The 13574-nt window shown below is 36.4% G+C and overlaps 1 protein-coding gene across 1 annotated transcript in view; it reads left to right on the forward strand.

The window, feature by feature from the left end:
* The first annotated feature begins 3197 nt into the window (after positions 1 to 3197).
* Positions 3198 to 13574, forward strand: part of gnai2a (guanine nucleotide binding protein (G protein), alpha inhibiting activity polypeptide 2a) — a 67544-nt gene continuing 57167 nt past the window's right edge. Inside the window, exon 1 of the mRNA XM_051912089.1 lies at positions 3198 to 4006. Coding sequence (XP_051768049.1) covers positions 3889 to 4006 — 118 coding nt within the window. The 5' untranslated portion in view covers positions 3198 to 3888. The remainder of the gene's footprint in view (positions 4007 to 13574) is intronic.

The raw sequence follows: 13574 nt of genomic DNA on the forward strand, positions 1-13574 counted from the left end.
AATGGTATCTTAATGGTCTCACAATTGATAAATGACAAGGGGTACTTATTTACATATTCTGAATTTTTACAGACATTCTGTATTCTAATATCTCCACAAGAATACAGCATCGTATTTGATGCAATACCAACAGGTTTTTTGAGACTTCTGCAAGGCATCAGTGAATCTCACAAGCAATCAATGTTTAAAAAAGAGGTCTTGTTGAACGGTGTTGATATTAATGACAGTAAATGTAATAATACATTTTTCAGACGTTTGATTCATTGTCCTGCAACATTTCGACATAAATTCTTTTGGAATGACCATTTTGAGAATATTAATTGGAGATTGATTTGGACTTATAACAACAAATACTGTATCAATAATAAAGTTAATGTCATAATAAAGTTTTTATTATGACAAAAAAGGTATAGATAAGAGTCATGTGTTTATGTTAAATCTTATAATATTACTTGGTAAATTTCATATACACAAATGTAAATGGTCTGAAAGGATACCTAATATCACCCATTTCAAGGCTGACATGAAGATTTATTTTGAAACATTACAAGGACTGTCAAACCGCAAAGCAATCAGAACTATAAACTTTTACAAATACTTAAATTCCTCTTCTTTAATTTAAATATACATGTATACCCTTTTTTTTTTCTTCCTTTCTTTTTTCCCTCTAATTTATGGAAATATTTTTTTTAATATTTTTGATATGAATGTTACTGTTCGCAATATATAATAACTAAGGTAAAAGTGTTATTGATTCGTGATGATATGAAACTCATCAGAGCATTATTTGTGAAACATTTATATCTGTTGAATATATGTGAAATTTGTACAATAAATAATTTAAAAAAAAAAAAACTAAAAACAAAAAAACATATGGTCTTCACATCACAGCCGGTGGAAATAATCGGGATAGGACTCTGGAAGAAATCATTTTCATGGATGCGATTATTAACGTTACTGTAGTATGAAGCAGAGCAGGACCGAGTGTTGTGGGAGCTGAACGAGACCGCTGGAGCGGTTGCGCAACACACGCCGCCGAGCAGCGGAACTTTTATTAGTCGCCGGCGCCGCTTCCGCTTTTCCGGTCATGCGTATGAGGTAACGCAGCTCTGTTTATCATATTAGATACATTTGAGTGTGTTGAAAATGATGTTATAACGTTACTCTGAGCGTTTGCTCGGTGGCTGCTGTGAGACACTTGTTGCACACTGCAGTAAGCTAGATTGATTTTAGAATATATTAAATGCTGGATGGCTTGTGTTGATAAATGGCATACAATTAATTTTAAAACGTATTGTAAGATGGAGAAAATGCTGTATTACTGTTACTAAAAATAAAGCTGCATCTGACAGTTGTTCCCTTGTCTATTAAAACGTGTAACATATTAAAGCGTCTTTGGTGTTTCCATGGTTTCTACAAAATAAAACCGGAAACTGAGGGTAACGCAGTTATGACACAATTGACAGGCGACTCCTCACACGTCCCGGTGCCTTGGTTAAAACTGCAATTTTCTCACGATTTACAAATAGTTGGAAACATTTGGGATATTGTAAGAACTCAAGTGAACAAAATATATAACACTGACCTAGTGGTTTTTGGATATTTTACTGCAAAATTCTTACATATTGCACCTTTAATGTATAATGTCACCTCAATAGCTCCGATCTGTTTATTTCAGTTTTGTTTCCTATAGGCTAGCTCTGTTTACCTAAATGTGTAATCTGGTAGGCTAAGACACCATAGAGAATTGATTTGGTAGTACTTTTCGCACAAGGAAAATATGCCATTGTACTTTTAAGTTTTGTTTATATATGCTGGAGTTTAGGAGTAAGAGAAGACCGCCTCAAATCGCCTCAGATTTATTCGCCTTTATTTAAACATTAGCTTGGAGGAGAAACTAGCAGTTTTAGCGTTAAAACAATCAATAGTCAAGAATAAATCAATAATACACTTTAATTAAGGGTTAAATGATCAATATACGGAATTTACAGGAAAAATAGATAGGCCTAATTCGATGTTGGGCTGGTGTCAAATTAGTGTGAATTTATATAATTTCAGACACATGGGGGCGCAATGAAACACAGAGACGGCTCTATCTCTCTGTCATAATGGTGTTTGCCTTAGCCAAACGATGGAAATACACTCCATATGGAAAAATCATTGCGACCATTTACTTTGAACAAGGTTTCATCTCCTGCCTAAGCACAAATCATACAGAACACACGCTGCAATCAGTGCGTCAATATTGACATAAGTCTCAACAAAAGAGATTTCAAACAGAGGCCCTAAAGAATGTCATTTGTCATTGAACGGCAAACAAGAGAAAGCCAGCTACTACAGCCATCACACTGACCATTTTGCTAAAAGAAACCTCCAATAAATAGTTATTCTTATAATAAATAAATAAACAAGCACAATTATTATTTACATTTGCGCATTGGCAGATGCTTTTATCCTAGAAACATATACTTTATCAGGACATTTATTCACTGGGAATCAAACCATGACCTTGGCATTGCTAGCGCGTGCTCTACTACCTGAGCTAAATAAACAAACAACAAACAAACAAATACAATTATTATCTACACTATACGCATTGGCAGATGCTATCACACTCAAAAATAAAGTTTAAGCCTTTTTTTTTTTTTTTAAGATTTACAAATTTATAGTAAAATTCCATCAAATTGAATTGAATAATCCTGACATATTATTCATATTATATTATTAAATAGATAAATATTAATGAAACAAGGGTGGACCATTTAGTTTGTGTGATTTGTAGTCATAAATGTAAACATATTTTCAATGTTTTTTTTAAATGTATAAATACGAATCACAAACTGAAATGGTCAATTCCCTTGTTCCATTAAGATTTATACAAAATGTTTTATTAAGCTCTTTTTTTTTTACTCATTTAAAATTCTTAATCCATAATATGAATAATATTCAAGGATTATTCAATTCAATTTGATTGAATTTTACTATACAATTGAAATTCGTAAATCTTATGTTTTTTTGAGTGTAATTTTTTCGTGTTTAATTCAATGTGTTGCTTTCCGTTTCTTTGTAATTCATTCTGAAATTTAGTAGCAATTTCTGATTTTTTTTTTTTAGTGTGCTGCGGGAAAACTACATTTCCCATGAGCACCCACGGTGGGCGTATCCGCGAGGGGCTGGCTGGCAATGCGCGAGGAACCCAACAGTTCTAAACTGTCGTCTTCTGTGTGGCAGAGAGCAACTTCTCAGCAGACTGGGGTGTGGCGGCTTTGAAAACACAGAAAGAAATCAGAGACCGTTCAACGTTAGCTCGCTGCCTAACGGCGCATATTGTTCAAAACCATCGGCGATCCCTGAACGGACTAACCGAGGAAAATATCGGGGATTTTTGCATTTTCTGACTCATTCAGTTTCGCTGAGTTGTCTCATCGATCGGCTTGCTTTTTTATTCATGAGCATAAGGGGTTGATCTCAACTTTTTTTTGCGAACTTTTTTTTGGATATGTGGATATAAGTTTTCCCCCTCCCTATTCGCGTGATGTAAAACTCCAGCGTCTGGCTACTTGGTTTCTCCTGGGAGCTTTAAACGTAAACATTTTCCAGGTGTTGTTCTGACCTTAGGTCAAAGATATAAATTCATTTCTTTTTCCCAACCCCCCCAAACATCTTTTGAAAGATTATTCGGGCGCATAAAAATATCAGTTTTGGATCTACTAGTGTCTTAAAGACATTTCCTTTCCTTGGACTTAAACACTCATTTTTTTCAAAGCCAAAAGAGGAAGGAAGTTAGTCACGGAAGACTAAAATATCTTTAAAAGGGTAATACCTTTTATTTTTCTCTCCTAAATCTATACTCATAAATCCGTAGCCCTGAAGCGCGCATTCGGAACCATGGGCTGTACCGTGAGCCAGGAAGATAAAGCCGCGGCCGAGCGATCCAAAATGATTGACAGGAATCTGCGCGAGGAAGGCGAGAAAGCCGCCAAAGAAGTGAAACTGCTGTTGTTGGGTGAGTGGCGAATCACAGATAACGGTCAGCGACTCGTTGCTGTGAGATATTACATTTATAAGCACTCTATCACATTAGTAAGTGTCAGTGTGATTTAAGAACTCATTTTAAACATGTTTGAGATGGAAAGGGAGATATTCTTGCGAAGTGTGAGGGTAGGTTTCTAGGTAATATATGTGTGTCAGGTTTCCTCAGGTGTGGCCTGCGAGAAACTGTCAACGGATTTGAAGAAAATGTCAACTACGATAGAGCAAGCGTTTACTTGTTTAGCAATTTAAATGCCTCATACTTTTATAATTCGTGTTTTTCAGTTATTTTTTTACTCAAATTATGGCCTAAGGCATGTACAAAATTTGTTGAGGTAAACTTGTCATTTGAAAAGCTTAGTTGCCCAAGTGTTAGATATGATGACGGTCATTTTTGGCACTTAACAAGTTAGTATTATTGCTTCACAAAGCTAAAAGTTTGGACACGCCTATTCTTTCTGTATTTATGATTATTTCCCATATGTTAGAGTAATAGTAAAGGCATCTAAGTTAAATGCCACAAATGTTTTAATATCTGGCCATTGTAAGGATGACATTTAGATCAAAAAGCTATATAAGACCCTGAGGAAACAAATTCACTGTAACCTTTTTACTGGTAGTGTATGTGTGAAACTTTCCCAATCACAGAAAAACAGATGTATGTTGTAGATTTGGGTTATTTCAGTGTGACTGAGGGGAGAGGTTGAGGGAATGTTTTGACAGTGCCTGTGATCACTCTCAACATCCCTTGTGGTGCAGCATGGCCACACACACTCATACTCAGCATGCACTTTGGCCTGGTCCGAAGTGTGTTTTGACAGAAATGCAGGAATTCTATGGGGGGATGTTTTTGGAAGGCTTAAAGCCGAAACAGAAGCCTGGAACATGCACCCTGAACCAAAGAAAGTGTTGAAAGTACGTTTTTGGCAGGAGTTGTGTATTGTACTGCTTTGCGTGTTTGCTAAGGACTCTTGCTGGGAAATGAAATACTTGGTGTGGAGCTTTTTATTGTGAGTTCTAAAGCCTTTTGAATATTACTTTATGAACTCAGAAAATTGCTTTGGCATACCACTGCATTGACTTAAAAAAAAAAAAAAAATACATGTGAGGGAGACAACATTGTGCACAGCAGTTTTTGGATTTGCGCAGTCATTTTGTATGCTGTCACCTCTCTCACATTTCATATATGTCAAACAAATCCTGTTAGTTATCTTTCATAATGGTGTTTGTCCCTCAAACACCAGCAAGATTTCAAGCAGTGTCCAAAATTAACTCTTTAGTGGTGGGTGGATTTAAAAAGTATGATTTTATATATATATATATATATATACACACACATACACAGGCATTAAACTTGCCATTTGTCTGAATCATTTTAGTGTATTTTTATCCCATCGACAATTGAATTGTTTTGTTTTTCCTTCCATATGTATGATGAACACTTGTAGCATTATATACAAGATGAGCCATTTTCCATGCCAGTCACAAAAACCTGAAAACACATTTTGATTTTGTTCCAGATATTTTTTTGTTTTAGTATCTTTATGTAAGAAATATTCCCCATATGTGTTATGGAAAAGCTTTAGGTATCAGAGATAAGTAATAAATTTGGACCCTAATTTTAGGCTTTCTAGTGAGTCAGGGTTCTTGTCAATCCTCAGAACACCTACTCAGTAACCGTGAACAATCCTAATAATGTTTCTCCTGTCAGTTACTACATTTAATTGTAGATCTCAGTGGACTGTGCTCTAATAGCAGACGTGGAGAGTAAACACTAGGTTGGGGATTTGAGTCACTGTCTGAGGAGGTTTTTAATGACGCACATCTAGACATGTCACTTCCCACTTTGAAAGTAACGAGTTACAACATTGAACAGAATTGTACATACTAGTTGCTAGGGCACATACAAACTAATTCCCCAGTATCACCACCAGTTTCTCAAAATGATTGCATTTTTAATCCCAAAACTACTTGTAATGCCAGGAAAAGACCTCTGGTTTGGAAATGTTGGTTGAGTTTGGAAAAGACGTGGTCAATCTCACACAGGCCGATGTCTCAACCTCTGTTCCACCCCTCTGGTCTTTCCAAAGTCAAACTTTTGGTTCAGAGGGGAGTGTTGCATGGCTTAGATGGATGATGGACTATTTTTAGCAGATGTAGGGAAAAGTTGTATTTCCAGGCTCCCAGAGCTCTGAGTTAAAGGGATAGTTCTCCAAAAAATGAAAATTTTGTCATTACTTAGTCACCCTCAAGTTGTTCCAAACCTGTATGGGTTTCTTTCAAAAAGACGATATTTTAAAGAATGCTGATAATCAAACAATTGACGGCACCTATTGACTTCCATAGTAGGAAAAAAAAATACTATGGAAGTCAATGGGTGCCATCAGCTCTCTGGTTACCAACATCTTATTCTGTGTTCAATAGAAGAATGAAACTCATACAGATTTAGGACAACTTGAGGGTGAGTAAATGATGACAGAAGTTTCATTTTTGGGTAAACTAACCCTTTAAGGCCTTTAACTTAACCTCCTCTTAATGTCTTTCTGAAACTTTGTTAACAATAAGATGGTGTGGATTTTTTTTTTTTTGTTTTTTTTTTTTTGTTCCTCTTAATTCCAGGAATTATTCTTTAGCTGGGCTTACCCTTTAAGTTTTCTGAACTTTGATCAAATTTAATCTTTCACAGTGAATTCCAGCACATTGCTGTTTATTTATTCTAGTCCTGGACTGTTCTAACTGCCTTTGTTTTCCACTTTTACTGGCAGAGGGAAATATTCATCTGTGCTTTTGTACTCATCACCCTCGATGCACAGACATGTCTGAACATCTCCAGACTTTTGCTTGCAGCATGAGTGTACTGCTTTCATTTTTACTGGGCTAAATGCTTAAAAAAAGTAATGTAAAAGCAATAATATTTCATGTTTAAATTAATTTGGTAAATTCCCTGCGCTGTAGCCAATAATTTTACTCTTATCAAATTGCAAAAGATCCATGCAAAATGTAGTGAAGCATGCGTATGCATCTGTGATGCTTCCCTGAACCCATTTAACAGGTTTGACAGAACCCGTTGAACTGATTCGTGCTTTCGCCTCTTTGCTTTAGCCATCGGGCTTAATAGCGTTGATGGTGATAAATAGAGCGTGGATAACTCCCAAAACACAATCGCTCATCCTGTGTGGGTTTTTTTTTTTTTTTCACACTCTTACTGTACCGACAGATAAATGCCGACAGGCATTTGGCAAAAGACCCCAGAACAAACAAACAGACACAAAAACCCATTAAAGGGTTAGTAAAGGTACTAAAAACATATTTAAATCAGTTCATGTGAGTTCAGTGGTTCTACCTTAATATTATAAAATATTTTTTGTGCGCCAAAAAAACAAAATAACGGCTTTTTAACAATATCTAGTGATGGCCGATTTCAAAACACTGCTTCGGAGTGTTATGAATCTTTTGAGTCGAATCAGTGATTCGGACCGCCAAACTGCTGAAATCACTTGACTTTAACGCTCCGAACCACTGATTTGATTCGTAAAGCTCCGAAGCTTCATGAAACAGTGTTTTGAAATCGGCCATCACTAGATATTGTTAAAAAGTCGGCATTTAGTTTTTTTTGGCGCACAAAAAAATATTCTTGTCGCTTTATAATATTAAGGTAGAACCACTGTACTCACATGAGCTGATTTAAATATGTTTTTAGTACCTTTATGGGTCTTGAGAGAGGAAGTACCATTGCTGTCTATGCAGGCCTCACTGAGCCATCGGATTTAATAAAAAATATCTTAATTTGTGTTCCGAACATGAACGAAGGTCTTAGGGGTGGAGAACGACATGAGGGTGAGTAATGAATGACAGAATTTTCATTTTTGGGTGAACTAACCCTTTAAGCTCTTTTGGGCTGGAAAGATGACTGCAAACTGGCACTGTGTTGCTCTCTCCTGTCATCATGGCTGTAACGGTCCTTCACCACATGGAAATCACGTTTTGCATTTACACACCTTATTTGCCTTCTGTTGATCACTCAGTGGAAAAAGCTGGATGGTCTGTTTAGGGATCCGCTGCAGGTTATATGCATCGGGCCACAGATGATTATGCTTATAATTAGTTGCAAAAATGAGCTGATTTATTGTGTTAGGTGGTGTATAGTTATAATGTAGGTTTGAAGGGCTCCACTGTATGATTATAGTCTGAGGTAATAGCAGGCTGTGTGAATGTGTGTGTGTGTGTGTGTGATCTCTCTTACTGCTACTGACAAGCCTGTGTCTGCTTCTTATTTTGCCTTTTAGTAATGGTGCAAGGAATGCCCTGCTTTTCCACTCGGCAGAAGATTTTGTGAGGGGTTTTGGGTTTTAGTAGGTTATGTATTCCTATATTTACTTTGGTCTAGCATTTGCTTTCAGGCTTTAAATCTGTCTTTTGGCTCTTCTGTGGTCTGCTGATAGGGTGACCAGATGATTATAATAAAAAAAAATCATGATACATAGGGAGCGTGGCCTGGTCAGTACTCTGCATGCAGTAGACCTGATTTTGAATCCTGTCTGGTGTGATTCGAGTAAATTTAAAGAAACATTGTTTTTTGAAAATGGCTTGATAGATCTAATATTTGTATATGATATGCATGACAAAGGCTACATCTACTTTAATATGGAGACATTTAAAAACTGAGTTTTCATTTGAAAAATGCTCCTCATCCACACTAGCATTTAAGTGTTTTCCAAAAGTTGCTCATCCACACTGAAACGTCTGAAAACGCTTAAATCACCTTACTGCGCATGCGTAAAACATACTAAAAGCTCGCGAGATGATGCAGAGAGAGCAGGTATTATAAAGTTCTCACGCTATTGTTCTAGCCCGATCATTTTATTAGCATAATGTTGCATCACTCACTGTTGCTTCCAGGTCGCGCTCAAAATCGGGTATAAAACTCAACTGTCATCATATTTTGCAACACAGGACAGTAAATGTGAGTAAATTCTCTGTCATATTTGCAGGAATGTAATATGAAGATCCTACAAAGGTGCATTTATCTTGAGCAATACTGTTAATGTAAATAGCAGTCACAACAATGCTGGGATAACTATAGATATCTACGGGATATGTGTCACGTGACTAAACATGCGTCATCGTTTTCAAATACCTCCGTTTTTACCATCCACACTACAACGCAAAAACAGCATTTTAAGTTTATCCACTTTGGAGAGTGTTTTCAAAAAGCTCCATTTTCAAAAATGCAGTCTCAGTGTGGACGGAAGGCAAAAACGGAGAGAAAAAATATGCAAACGTAATAGTGTTGACAAGGCTAAAGTTACAGTTTTGTCGATCCGAAATCATCTTCAGATTTTTTTCGTCAAAGATTGAGTAGTTTGTTTTAGTAAATTTTGTACAAATACGCACATGCACAGATGTAGTTTTTTTGTGTATTTTATGTACAGTAAGTAGGTTTTTATGTATTTTATCAGGGTGTCTGGTCACTCTATCCGCCAAAGTCATTGGATCAAATCTCTGATTAAACAGAGATACAAGACAAACCATTTACAGAATTTGCAAAACTTTCCCTAACTGCTGTGCTCTTGATAATTCGGGTTTGGAAGTAGTTGATCATTAAGCTAATGTGAAAAATGGCCTTATAATGCCCTTCTTGCTAGTTTGCATGCTCTGATGAACAGTGCATATCAGACTTATGAAATCAAACTGTCCTCAAAAGGTTTTTTTTATGTCAGGCAAGCTCAATGATCCGTCACAATGTTCTCAACTATTTCCTCAAAGCAAAATCAGAATAGTTATTGCTCAGACACATTATGTCTGCTTTTGCATTATTTTTGCTTTCAAAATAAACCTTTCATAACCTGGCTAGAAGACCAGCGCATTGTTGAACTTATTCAACATTAACTGTGGGGCAGTGAAGTATGACATTTACTTAGAAAGTCTTCTGGATTCCTAGAAGTTGTCCGTTGGAGAGGTCATGGGTTTTGTTTAATATATTCTATATAAAGCGACTTCAAGTGTGGTTTAACTTTTTAAGTGATCCGTTTGGTACCAAAATATAAACAGTATATCTACACAGACACAAATTATTTTGACAACTTGTCAAAAACCTGTCACTAAAATACAGTGATATATGAATTAAAGGGGCTTTCCTCAGTATTTTTACTTGGCACTGTGAATGAATTAATTAATCAGTAATCCACACTGCCTCAATATGCTTTTTATAGTTTTTGCTTTCTATCAGTTTGGTTAATCTTAACCACTAAATTACTGATGCTTATAGTGGTTATTACAATTTGCAAGTGCAAAAAGAGTAACTGCTTTTTTTCTCTGTAGGCAAATCTGATGAATGCTTCATGGGATTTTATCATGCATTAATAGCTTTTATCATATATATAACAGCTTTGTATGAAGATCAGTTTGAAATTAAATGTATTCACTCAAAGTCTTCCTTCCCGCCACAGCTCCTAAATCTCACGCACATTTGAGTCCATTAAAATATAGCAGCAAGTTTGACATCAGTGACTTTTAGCTTTTGTTTTCTATTAGTTTAATGGCAATATGGCATTGAAGTCAAACTTGCTGCTATATTTGAATGGACTCAAACACAAGTGAGATTTCAGAGCCATTGACATCAAACCAAACATTATCTATATATTGCAATCATTATGATCACAACTTGTAATAATTGCTTTAATGAGATCATTGTTTTTGCTTAAATGAATACATGATATTAGCTAACCGCATGATCTGTATTATCTTAGAACTGTACATTTTTGAAATATGAACATTACAGTCATCTGCAAACAGATTACTCTAAATTGTAACATGCAGTTTCTGTAAAGCTGCTTTGAAATTATATGTATTGTGAAATGCTTTATTTGAATGACATGAGGGTGTGGAAACAATGACAGAATTTCCATTTCCAGCTTTTATGGTGGACACTGAGGAATCGATGTTGATCAAACCCATTGTGTGCATGTATCTTCTATGTGTTTGGATTTTATTCCCTTGCGCCCCTAAAACCAGACACATTCTTTTCACATCCATGATATAAAACAATAGTGTTGATGATAATGACAAGTTTTACAGACAAGCAGACTCCCGCAAACCCTACTGGGATTTCCTTTCTGACCTTTTCTGCTCTCCTCTGAACCAATTTGATTAGTCTTTGTATTTGCGATTTGCTCTTTAGCAGCTTGCCTTATAGGGTTTGAGAAGTAGAAACTGTCCCTCGTTGGATAATAATGTCCATCTGGCTCCATTTTACACCAGGACCAGAGCTTGCTCGCTTTGCTCACCTCTAAGTGGGAACACAGCACTCTGTCACACTGCTGTAAGAGCAATGAGAACATTGGCATAGATGTGCGAGGTGCCAGGAAATTAGGGGTTGGATCACGGACGCTAGCCCGGCCATCTGTTTGTGTGGAACAAGGTGGTGTTGACATTGTTCAGACCTGCTCTTTGCTGGTTTGCTGACATGAAAAATGGCAAAATGGTTGTGCAGCATATTTTACTTTCCTTTGAATGCATGAAGTTGGAGCTATATAAGATGGAACATGTTGTATATGTTTTTAAACTGACCAATATGAAACTTCCGTTTTGTAAACGAAAGTCCGCACGAGTGCATCACTATCCGCTTCACTGAATTGTCTCGTTTTGCTTGCAAGGAGAGAGTGAGAACTCTCTTTGTTTACTTCAGTCTGACCCATAGAACCAGCAACGTGCAACTATTGTAAACTACGATGACTGAGAAAGCACACTGGGTGGAAAAAGCGACTTTATCTAAATTCTTTGCCGGAGGTTGCTGAAATACACTGAACAGAAGTTCATAACCTCTTACATCATCGGGAAGGTGAAAGGTCACCTCTTTAGTGGGTTTACATTGACTGTTTTACCTCGGGAAATGGCCAACAGATTGAATTTCATCTTATGTATCCAACTTCCTTTATTCATTGAACACTGGGGTTATGATGTGTTTAACTGAGGTAGGCCACTCGTGTGCCTTGTGGGCAGAAGCCTTTCCATTTCTGGATTGTTATGCTGACAAGATGTCTCCTAGAGCTAGAACAAACATGATCTTTACAGAAGCATGAGCAGGGGAGGGGTAGTATATTGTATATGTTTTATATTAAAGGCACAATATGTAAGATTTTTGGATTAAAATGTCCAGAAAACATTAGAACAATGTTCTATATTTTGTTGACTTGTGTACTTACATTATGCCAAGAATGTTTAAATTCAGAGAAATAAGCACTTTTAACCAATAAGTGTCTGTGCTGTCACATGTCAATGACTGCGTTACCCTCGATTTCCTGTTTTATTTTGTAAAAACCATGGAAACACCAAAGACGCTTTAATGTATTAGGGGTGAATTCAGGTTGATTGGGACACTTTTTCCAAGTCATCTCAATGGCAAAAATCACCCTGAATTCACCCTATGTTTTATTAGACAAGGGAACAACTGTTTGGATACATTTATAGACAGAAAACGAATCATTGTTATATATATCAACGCGTCCTCGTTCAACTCGCACAGCACTCGCCCTGCTCTGCTTCATGCTACAGTAACATTGATAACATGATTCTGTGCTCAATCTCTGCGTCATCAAGCTACGCCTTTATTTTGAATAGGCGACCTCTAGTGGCGAATATTACATATTGTGCCTTTAATGCTTTTATCTACTGCATTGCTGCTAAAGTCAACATGAAATGAAAACTGACATTTACTTACTAAATACATGTTCTTAACCTTATTATAAATGAATCATCAGGCCACAGAAAAAACGTCATACTCTTTTATCAAATGTCATTAAGTCAACGAATAAAGTCAAGCTACCATTTAAAAGTTTGTCAGTACTTTTTTTTTTTTTTTAAATGTCAATTCAATACATCTCATCCCTGAAAAAAAAATCTTTAAAAAATGTTACTTACCCAAAACTTTTGAACACTTTTTTTTTAATCCAGAAATACATTGCAGAAGTAAAATCGGTTGCAAATGTCATTTCATGTTCACTTCAAGCTATTTTCCCTCATATTTGATGTTGCTGCCTTTTCTAAAAGTCAGACTGTAAAATCACAAGACTGATTGATGTCTACATATTTCAATTTATTGGAAGAACAAGTTTTAATTTGATTTAACTCTAAAAATGTTAATCTAATACCAGAGATTTTATCAAAAGCAGCCTGTGATCTCTCATCACTAATACTGGATTGGGATGGCAAAGTATGAGATCATTTGCTGTTTGCTTTTGTGCCAATTTTCATGAAATGTTAATATCAACATACCCCATAGTAGCTTGTTAGGAACTGTTCTGTTTATAACATCTTGTAATTAGCCAGAGATTTCTCTCATTTTCCTAAGAAGCGGGATCATTAATCTAGACTCTATCCTTGACAAGAGAGCGAGACAGTGAGGTGATGCAGCACTGGCAGATCTTTGTTCTCTGGACTGTGGGGCATGAAGAGATGGTGCCAGCCGCTTGGGAGAAGAAAGATCAGCCAGCTCAGTCTCAGAGGTGCAGGGTGGAGAGAGTGAAAATGAAAAACACTGAAAC

Source organism: Ctenopharyngodon idella, chromosome 11 (genome assembly GCF_019924925.1).
Source record: "Ctenopharyngodon idella isolate HZGC_01 chromosome 11, HZGC01, whole genome shotgun sequence".
Classification (NCBI taxonomy): Eukaryota; Metazoa; Chordata; class Actinopteri; order Cypriniformes; family Xenocyprididae; genus Ctenopharyngodon; species Ctenopharyngodon idella.